We start from the raw sequence: 10,858 nt of genomic DNA, 5'->3' as shown, positions 1-10,858 counted from the left end.
CGGGCGATTTTGAAATTCGGCGAGCTTCGGGCGACCTACCAAGTCGGCCTACGCTCGCATGAATTGTGACGCCGGCTTTATCAAATGGACTTGCATATACGCACAAGTATGACAGGGCCCTAAAGAACGATTTTTTTTTCGTTTTGTATGCTTGATGTACTAGTATCTTAAATCATCCTTTTACATTTTGTATCATGTTCCAATAGTGAAATCAAGGGCCACACAAATCCAATTGCAATTTTGTTCGCTGTACTGTCGCTCAGCGATCGCCGTCTAGTGGGAAGGGAGCCATGCCTCGAGCTCATTAGACGCGTTGTCCTGAGGTTTTGATGAGAACTTCAATGCAAAAAAGGTTACTCAAACGTTACGGTAAAGATTGTAATATAGCACACTTGTAAACCCAGCCATTACAATGAGTAAATAAATAATACACTCATGCACATACACTGGCTCAGATATGTTTTCTGAACAGTCGAGTGAAATACCTGTGCCCCTGCTCCAACATTTTGTGGTCTGGGTCCAAGAATTTCTTGTACGCTTCGATCTTCTCCACTTCGTCTTCCTTCAGAATGCGGCGCGACTGAAGTTTGAAGCGGATGTCAGTCCCATATGGATAGGTGTCGCTCGTGGGCCGTCGCTTGAGGTCCAACGCCATCCACTTCACATCGGGCGGGCGAAACTCGATGAAGTTCAAATCTTTGTCGAGGATGATGGTGTTGTCTCCGCCGGTAACCTTCTCAAACCTGGCCGTCACGTTGTACTGCTCTTTGCACGTGAGCTCCTCAAAGTTGAACGTGTCCAGGAATTTCTTCAAGACGTCCTTAGTGGCTGCGGAGGGGATGAAAGAATGACGCATATAGGGATCGATTTGCCTTCCCATCCCCGGTCCTCCTCTCCCCCACCCTCTGTCACGCCCTCGGCCTGTCCGTCGCCGTGACCCTCGGGAGTCGGCACTGACACCACCAAGGTCATCAGTAGGCCGGTGGCCCTTGTTTATGTCGTGGTCAAACATCTCCACAGTAATCTTTGGCGGCAAGTGTCGCTTGTTGTACACGTACACGTTCCCATAACGTGCGATCGCCCTCAGTTTGCCATGCATAGATTCGTCATGTTCGTCTCTTATACACTCACCCTGCCGCTTCAGGGTTTTAAAAAATGAACCAAAATCGGCGCCGCCCTCTCCTATGTTGTACAGCGCACCATCTATTAACAGGAGAGGCGAGTATAATGTCTTGTTGTCATTGCCTGGATTGTTTTCACCGTCATAACGCAGGAGCTTGATATTGTCATCTGGCGATGTAAAACCTTCAAACACTATGGTGTGGCCTCCTTCCACGAACGATTGTCGACGGTTAAACGCAGGCCGGAGATGCTTTGATTTCATTTCCATCTGTTTGACTTCATCCTCAACTCGTCTGAAAGCCTCTTGATCGCCCCATGCCTTGAGGATGAGGTCACCTGTGTCACGGCTGATGGTGACCTTTGCCCCCGTCTTGTCGGAAATACGAGAGGCGTTGAACTCTTCCGCGTTCAGAACAGAACCGACACATTCCCGAGACAATTTCAGAACAAGCCCTGGTGCTATCTGCCTGTCGAGAAGGGCGAACGCTCCGGCAGACTGTGCCCTGTCGTCGGCATGAGGCGTGCTGTCTTGCAGCGTCTTCTCTTCGGTCCCTCGACCAGTCGCTGGTGTCGAGATAGACAGAGCCTGCAATCCGGCGGCAACGCTTTCTTCACTTTCCAAGGTTGCGTCTTGTGCTGCCGCCATGTCTGCTGTAGAATTAGTCAGCAGTCTGTAACAGCGGTGACATTTTTTGTAAAAGATGTGTAATCAACTCTAGCTGAATTGTTGACAAACTGTCCACTGCGCCGGTGGCTGGGCGCCAGCGTATTTAAACACGTAGTGTTATTTTTCCCCCGGTGTTGCTATATATGTATATATATATGGCCCTGTCACATCTAAACATAGCTAAAGAGTGCTCAAAACTCGCTGAAACTGCTTACTTCCATTTGTTGACAAGACGTAGTCTACCAGACTAACTACGCCGGCTATAGGGAGAATATTTGCCAGGGGAGTTTAGCCACAATACTCAATAGAGTTTTATTTGCCGGCACAGTTAGGGAGGGGGGATGTTACCCTTCCAGCGGACTGACTCGCCTGACCGATTATTCCCCCTTTTGCCGAATTGTACGAACCGTACACCCGTAGGAAGGCCTGGTGGAGGCTCGGCAAGGTGCCTGATGTGAAAATTAAAGTCCAGCAGTTGATATCGGTACGCTACTGATCGACGGAACTCTCTACAAGACAGAAATCATATCACATTCTTACCTGTTTTAATATTGTTTCTCAGCTCTGCTTGTTTTAGGCACGGTACCAATGTTGACGTCACGCGATGGTTTGCGCCCTTGAGCACTGCTGCCAAAGGTCAATATGTCTACTTCACCTTGCACCACTGTCTGGGTTAAAGTTTTACTCTTCAGCTGGACACCGGAATCTCCGAAACAATGAAACAGAGACGAAACGTAGCTTCGATTAAAACGAAGGAACACTTAACTGCCCGAAACCAAGCCCCGCCCACAGGTTACCGAAACCTCAGGTTTTCCCCTATGAGTTATCTTGGGAGTTTCCGTCAGGTCATGACGTCACTGCATAATCACCACCATACTATATTCATAGCAGGCTCACCGATTCTCGTAACATTAAACCTACAAAACTACAACCTTTCCTTTTGGAGCCAAAAACCACAAACACGGAAGTCAAGTAACCCAGGTTGAACCTGTCAAAGACACATGATTAGGTGTGTAGGTACGCCATTCTCGTGCTTTCTGCCCCGTGCTCTTGTTCCCAGGGTGCTAGCGGTTAACAGGTTGACTGGGGTCTTTTCCTTTCTAGCGCTATGCTTGAAGAACATAGACCAGAACAAATGCACAGTAACTATCCAAAGTAGTCTACAAACAAATGGTAGTAAAATCACTATTTTTGACCCGCCACTCGCTTGACGCGATGGAAGAAAACAATGTTGATCTGTGAATTTCCCCGACATGCGCGGTACATGGCGTTCACGTGATAAACGCATGGCCATCATGTTTTGCCGTGCAAAAATTAACCTCCGGTGCGGTCGGGGTCGCTAGGTTGTATCAAACCTTCCTAAAACTGGGAAGAGTTTCAAACCTCGCCGAGTCACCATGGATAATCTCGCTTCTTAAGACAGTTGTACTTGTAGGTGTATGAACATATCGATCTTATAATAATGGCTTGTCTAGTTCCATAAGGAATACGACTTTAGTTAGGAAGATCTGTGCTTTTTTAATATAGAAAACTAGAAAACTTAATATCTTGGATACGATTAAAGAAACGTTACCAACAAGTCACGTAATGGGGGATGACACATGTATAATATATACAACAACACTGTCACAATCGGCAACATTACACATGGGCATTTAGGCGTTGCAGAGTTTGACAGTGATGGAGACTAGGAGAAAGTTCAACGCCCTTAGAACGTGCTACTGGGCATGGTGCTTGCGGACAATGAGCTATGGAGCGTTGCGCTTTGACCTGTACTGGCAAACAATCCCACGCCATATGATAGATCCGTAATCCTGGCCAAAACCAGAACAGCTCTAGAGCGGGGCGGTTTTAACCACAGTGGTCTGTCGTAGCCGAGTCTACTGCTTTTTATCACAAGGTAATGTGATATGTTACGTTTATCCATGTTAAGTTACTAGCTATAGCCGACAACGCCTCAATATGACACTACGGGTAGAAATTACTGACTGGTAAACTTGGTTCTGTAATACTAATAATAATAGTGACAAAGGACCGCCATATTTGAATTAGAATTGGTATTCTAAGTATATTTTCTGGACCCCAAGAACGTGTCGGGGTACGTGTAACGTTAGTACGTGAAATGTTACAGGATCAAATTCTCTTGACCTTTCCGTGACCTTGCTCTTTATGGGGAGGGGGGTGCATGACAAGTTACGCAATGTTAAACAAGATGGGAAGGTTTTTATGGTAAGACAACACCATAGGAACAGCTATTGTCCTTTGGTTGGTGGGAGGGCGGGTCCCAGGTACCGGAGAGTTCTACGCGGAGTCCTCCCTTCCTGTTTAAGGTGGGGTTGTAGATCCTCTCGTAGATGGCCTCCCTGATTCCGCGTTCGTACTATCGTGGTTCACGATCAAGGACGTCCGTTGTCTCCAGTCTGATTGAGTGTCCCTTGTGATGTTTCATGTGATGATAGTAGATGGCCGATGAGTACTTGCTTGCTGTAGCCCTGCAATGTTGGCCGTACCTTATCTTCCCCACCCCACACGTTATACATTATCAGATAGCTTAGAAAACGCTTGTTTAACACATGGTTGTGTATTTTCGAAAAGTTTAGTTATCAAAAATAGTCCAGGGTGAAAAATGACACAAAAAATTTTCAAACAGGTGGAAATTCACCTTCTCACGCAGATCAAGTGAACCCGGAAGTGACTTTGGCGGCTTTCGGGGCACTTTTCCAAGAGCCGTATCTCAACAATATTTTGTCGCCTGGTTAAAGAATTTACATTGTCATGGCCTCCGTAGTACAATCCTGGTAAGTTTGAAGGTCCAGGCCATTCTCATTCTTACACAGCGATCAATCAAAATCGCTGCGTAAGAAAAACATGCCGATTTGTGTGCGCTGCGACCGTCATGCTTTGCGACTTCCCCGCCCAAGACATATCCACTGAGTGTTGTGCAAGCAAGGCTTTTTAACGACGCAAGTTCATTGCAATACATAAACGTTTATGGTAAACTATATATTAGTTTAGCACATCATTTGCACTGTAAAATATCAAATTACATTGTAACATTTTGCAACCGGGCACCATTTTCTATGTGGGCCGGACCCAAAGAAGAAAGTGGACGTGCCGGGCTGCGCTGTTTGGCAGGTATAAATAGCCGACCGCCCGTCAAACCTTATATCGGGCTATACATTGTAAGCCATGCGGGTCGCATGGCAACAATAAACGCCACCGCTCCAGGATTCTGTGAAGGCCGTTGGCAGGTTTGACTCGGTAATCTACCTGTGTGACTTTTTATCTAAAATCAAAGTAAAGTTGACTTGTATCATATTTTCATTACGATCTATTAAACTGTTTATCTTTCCAGTTTCAGTAACCTCTAATGCCGAACACTGAAACATCGTAACACGACTAGTATACAATGTCGACTGGTTTTCATCTGCTCCTGGCAGTTGCTACCATCTTGTCACAACGTGCTCAAGCTGCAGACATCCTAGTGGCGCCGATGACGTTCGGCAGCCCGTGGATGAACGTGGCGAAGATTGCCGAAGCCCTGGCTTCCCGAGGACATGTCGTCACCGTGGTGGCCCCTGCTAGCGAAAAGTACGACTTGATGCGGAAATTGCCGAGCTTGCGCTATGAACTTTACGGAGACCCAGAGAAACCGCCTTTGCTTAAAAACATCATGAAAACGGAGCCGCAAAAAAATTTAAGTACATAAATTTTGTTCAAAAACAGCAAGAATCCTGCTAAGTGACATTCAAATAAAAAGTGCAAAATGCCACTACAGTCAATGTACGAATTGACCGCCTTCATGAAAGTTGAAAGTAAGAATGTACTTGCAGGATCCAAATATCATCGAACAAAACAGATATGAATGAAAAATTCTAGCAACCATGCACAAATTCGCGTCCAGATTTTAACTGCGAATTGCTTGTCTTACCCCAAGACTAATGAACGTAGCCGATCGGCACTTTCTACACAAGGTACTATTTTTAAACAAGGGACCAAATCCTAATTTTAATTATGCAGTTTTTATAGATATTGAAATTACTGTAAAAATGTATCACTTTAATCCGTTTGAGGTCAATGATATACTCCCTACCTTACCCACTCCATTTATTTCTATGAAAACCGTCACAGGCATTTTCTTCACTTACTTGGCTGGAATTATTAGCAGCGGCAAACAAAATTACTTCTAGCCTCTGGGATAACTGTGAGGAAATGTTGAGTGATAGTCGGCTGATGACGAAACTGAAGAAAAGCCACTATGACGTAGTTCTGACGTACCCTGGGAGTTCATGTGGGTTCATCGTGGCTCAGTACTTGGACCTACCTCTGGTCTGCACGCTGAGGTCTATGCCTACAGGACTCGGTGCGTTATGTTTATACATCTGACGCTCTATTGTAGGTATATTTCCTTATTGATACTATCTGGTGCTCATCATTTCGGTGCACCAAATAATCTAGGCAATAGAATAATGCCAAGTTATATCATACAGATAAAGACAGACATTCAACGAGAAGTAAATTCATTACATTTTGTACCTTACTTCAACTTTCGTCATTGTCATTTGGAAATATTTACAAGTTTATCGCATCCTGTATGCGTAGTGAAATACGAAGGTACTGTTTGCGTTTTTTATGCAATCGTCTTCTTTTGATGTAATGTTGCAGACATCCGGGCCAGCGGTGTCCCCAACCCTGTCTCCTACGTACCAACTATGACTTCAGGACTGACCGACCAGATGACCTTCTTACAGAGGGTCAAGAATACCCAGATGTACTTTGGACTGACCACAATGGGACAGGTAGTGATGGAGAGGAGCATCGACGATGTTGCAAGCAGGTATGTGCACGTACGGCGATCCCTTTCATTAGGGTAGCAGATCATTAGAGAATGGAATTCTGGATTAAATGTAAATGTCAAGATAGTCCCATAGCCGTTTTAGGCCGTAGGGACAGGGGGTTGTTATCCACTGTGTCTAGTGTACGGTATTGGAAAGACGAGCGCATCCCCCTCCTTCCGGCCAACGATAATGATTTCCAAATAAATATAATTAAACTTTCAACTCCGGCGGTATGGGGCTCCAAGAACCGCAAAGTCAACATTATGAAGTTGTCTGACAAAGAAACGCGGTCTTTATTACCTAAGCGCCGGCGGTTTGGGAACTTCAAAAACCTCAAACTTTGGTGAGGGTAATCATCTAACTCTAGGGACAGGGGTATCTGTGGAATATTCATGCCCCGGGACACGGCGGGCCGACGTGACCAGGCCGACCAGCGCATGAAGAAGTCGTCGCTAAATACCCGCTGAGCAAAGAAAAAAGAAATGTTAGAATTACACAGTTTTAGAAGGTGGAGCCCAACCCTCTCCTTTCACCGTATTTACCTCCCCAACTGAAATCAGATACCCATTTACACACCCGGGTGCTGTGTGGAAAGTTGTGTAAAGTGCATTTGTCCAGGGCGCAATATCTGTGGCATGTCAGGGGACTAGAACCCAGGACGTCTTGGTTCTGAGCCCTAACCGCTACGTCAACACGACGCCACCACTCTGAATTACAAAGCCAAATTTTCCGTTCTTGCCAACGCTGTGCAGGCGCTGTGCACATCTACTATGACATGCAAGATGACGTTGCGGCAAGACTGCTGTGCCAAACGTGACTTAGTCTGCACCCCCCCCCGTCTCGACCGAGGAGACGATATAGATCAAATGGCAGAAATGATATCTGAAGAACAACACTTTAACACTAATTTCGTTTTCATTACACGATCAGGACCATTGGTAGCAACTATACCATGTTCGCTGCCTTGTCAAGAACCGACGTGTGGCTCTACCAATCAGATGTCATGTTCGACTTCCCTAGACCCACCATGCCAAATATGGTCAGCATAGCGGGCCACATGGCTGATAAGGTCAAACCACTCAGTGAGGTTAGTCAATGAAACATTCTTATACAAGACTGACATTGAGTAACGTTACAGTAGAAGTATCTTCATCGTCGACAATCTATTCTAACTTGGTCATGGTCAAACAATTGTTTTCTGACATGATGCAGTTCAGACTTGTGTCTTCAACTACTCGATCGTTTTATCCACCCGAATGCAAATGTGCATTATGAAATATTTAAACTAAGCTTCAAACGGGTAGTAAACAATGCCGAGGCACCAAGAAAATATGGGTCAATTATTGCATCACCATAGGAGCTGGAAAAGTTCGTGCAGAGTTCTGGTGATGCTGGGGTCGTGATTGTAACGTTCGGCTCCATGGTAGAGGCTATGCCTACAGAGAGAGCCGACATGATGGCCGCTGCTTTTGCCCGTCTGCCGCAGAAGGTCGTGTGGCGCAACGCTGGGACGCCACCTCCAAGTCTGGGCTCCAACACCAAGACCAGGAATTGGTTACCTCAATGTGATTTACTAGGTAAATGCTACTTGGATGCTTTGGAGACTGACGTGAATCCGTTGTTGTTTTTCGTACACGGTAGATGTCTTTTGTAGTATAAGCATTTTACATAGTAAGCAATCTTCATTTCTGATTCTTTGCTACCTTGCCTTGAATAAGAAGGTATTTCCGGCCCATAGTATTTCCTCTAACTTACTACTGTGACAATATTTATATCACAGCTCATCCAAAAATCAAGGCGTTTGTATCACATTGCGGTTATAATGGCGTATCAGAGGCCATGTACCACGGAGTGCCCCTGATCGGCATGCCTCTGTTCGGTGACCAACATGACAACATCGTCCGAGTGGCGGCCCGAGGGATGGCGGTGTCACTGGACATCCACAGCGTGACGTCAGAAGAAGTTTACCAGGCCATCACTACCGTTATTACAGACCCAAGGTAAGTGCAGAAAGCGAAGGTAGAGTTAGAAGACTTAATAATATGAAAAGGTGCTTGGCGTCTTCACTTATATGCGATCTGAGCCAGTCTTGTCCACCCTGTTTGATGGCGGACCTTGTCAAGTCCATGGAGCTTTTTACATGTTCTGTGTTAGATATCAAATGTACATCAACGGCTCTCACCTCTTTCAATGAACTAAAGCGATCAGTTGCCTGAAACAATCTACATCACATTATCGTTCTTAATTTAAAACGATTTAAGTATATGATTCAAAATAGCCCTGCGCCAGTCTGGTTTGTGCGAAAGAAAATGGGCTAACTTTAGAATTTATTTCAGGTACAAGGAATGGGCCAAATTCATCTCCACCATCCAACAAGACCAACCACAGTCACCCATGGAGCGGGCAATATGGTGGATAGAACACGTCATCAAACATGGCGGCCTCCCTCATCTAAGGTCAAGGGCAATCGAACTGCCCTTCTACCAGTACTATCTGTTAGACGTCCTGGCTCTGATTGTGGCAGTTATAACTGTTATAATGTTGAGCTGTTGGAAGTGCTGTTTGTTTGCTTGTAGCGGGTGCAAGAGGAGTAGAACCGACATCAAACATAAAATTTCCTAACTCTTCGAGTGCGCCAAATATGTCACAGAGAAAAAGAAGTGAATATGTAGATGTGTCGGGAAAATGTCAACGTAGATGCACTTTACCTTTTATTTCAAAGTAATATGTACGATTGGAGTTGTAGAAATCTTTATGTAAATTCGCAGAAGTGGTGGGGACTATCTCTAACTGAGGGACAGTGCAGAACATGAAAATAGTAAGGATATGAAATTGAACAAAGTAGGAAGAATAACACTAGAGTTATTGCAACGTGATATTATGCAAGGGAAGAGGCACGTTGTCGACTTCGCACGTAAAAAGTAATGAAAATAAGGAATCATTTGAACTATTGCATTCAATAAAGAAACCAGGATGACATAAGTAACATTCGTTTTATACCTAGTATGGCTCAACATATTGTTTTTACTCTTCTCCTGTCAAATCTTCAAATCGATTCATCTCTGTCATTTTTTGACCAAATGACCTGAAATTTGGTTCAAAGGTAGTGTAGGCAAATACCCCAGGACGTTGTTGTTTTTTTTCATTCTACGATATTGACCTTAAATTAAAGTGGTTTTATTGAGGTTTTTCTGACCAAAAACGTGCATTTTGGCCTCCTGTGCTTTGGAAATACATCCAAATGACCTGAAATTTGCTATGCATTGAACAAATATTCAAAGAACCCCATTCACACTTTTGGCATACATCACTTCAAAATACGATTTTTGCAGGGTATTTTGGGGAGAACATTGTTTATTTTCCTCATATGACCATATATGGTGTTGCCAACACAACCTAAAGGTCAGTGACCCCAAGTTCCAGGTGCACCTGGCCTCGCCTGTGAGCCTTGTGACCACCTGATTGGCAAATTGAGCTAATCTATTTATCTTGCATTTCTGGCGCGGGTGTGCTAGTACTAATACCGAATGTGGTATGGGAATGGCTAGCCTATGACATGTGCTTACATGGCTTTGTTCACTTTTTTTTAACAAAGATACACATCTCCAGTTCCTATGTATTAAACTAAAATGATGTGAAATTCGGCATGTGTCTGCCTTGGTCATGTACACAGGCCCTCATTCAAACGTTTGGCATACAGCCTTTCAAAACGATTTTTGAAATAAACAATTTTTTTCGTTTCGTTCTTTTCAACCCAAAATGTATACTATTGAATCATGCATTCAAACATAGGGGTGTCACATTTTTATATTTCACCCATACTATCGCTGAAATATGTTGTTTTTGGTCATTTGCTTCTTCTCCTGTTAAATCTTCATGATATATCATTATGTATACTATGGAAAACTTCATTCTTTCCTGGGGTTAATCTTTTTTAATTCAATTTTGAACTTTTTTGAGTATCCGCAAGAGTGTAATTTTGAGCAGATATTTTGGTCTAGTTTACATGGAGATGGCACGGAATATCCCATTCTTGCAAGGGGAGGATTCTTTAATTATTCATTTCAATTTTGAGCTGGAGTGATTATGAAAAAGTCCGTTCGTTAGCAAAAGTGTATTTTTTTTAAGTGAATATGGTTTTGGACTGGTCCATATTGTGTTTTGGCGCTAATGGAAGACTCCATTCCTGTACGGAGAGACTAATTGTTTTTTAACTAAATTTTGGACTGGG

General features: G+C 44.2%; 1 protein-coding gene across 1 annotated transcript; it reads left to right on the top strand.

The window, feature by feature from the left end:
* The first annotated feature begins 3,554 nt into the window (after positions 1 to 3,554).
* LOC136427389 (UDP-glucuronosyltransferase 1-2-like) lies at positions 3,555 to 10,375 on the top strand. Its single transcript, XM_066416217.1, has 7 exons — positions 3,555 to 3,689; positions 5,145 to 5,486; positions 5,921 to 6,152; positions 6,455 to 6,626; positions 7,558 to 7,714; positions 7,985 to 8,627; positions 8,964 to 10,375. Exons 2-6 carry the CDS (start codon positions 5,199 to 5,201, stop codon positions 8,279 to 8,281), a joined length of 1,146 nt encoding a protein of 381 aa, XP_066272314.1. The 5' UTR covers positions 3,555 to 3,689; positions 5,145 to 5,198; the 3' UTR covers positions 8,282 to 8,627; positions 8,964 to 10,375.
* The last annotated feature ends 483 nt before the right edge of the window (positions 10,376 to 10,858 follow it).

The sequence above is a fragment of the Branchiostoma lanceolatum genome, chromosome 2 (genome assembly GCF_035083965.1).
Source record: "Branchiostoma lanceolatum isolate klBraLanc5 chromosome 2, klBraLanc5.hap2, whole genome shotgun sequence".
NCBI lineage: Eukaryota > Metazoa > Chordata > Leptocardii > Amphioxiformes > Branchiostomatidae > Branchiostoma > Branchiostoma lanceolatum.
The sequence above is the reverse complement of the archived record's forward strand: the minus strand, read 5'-3'. Positions and strand labels throughout refer to the sequence as shown.

Coding starts and splice junctions, on each gene's coding strand:
- LOC136427389 (XM_066416217.1), top strand. CDS start 5,199: ATGTCGACTGGTTTTCATCTGCTCCTGGCAGTTGCTACCATCTTGTCA. Junction 6,153..6,454: donor GTCTATGCCTACAGGACTCG/GTGCGTTATGTT, acceptor GTAATGTTGCAG/ACATCCGGGCCAGCGGTGTC. Junction 6,627..7,557: donor ATCGACGATGTTGCAAGCAG/GTATGTGCACGT, acceptor TTACACGATCAG/GACCATTGGTAGCAACTATA.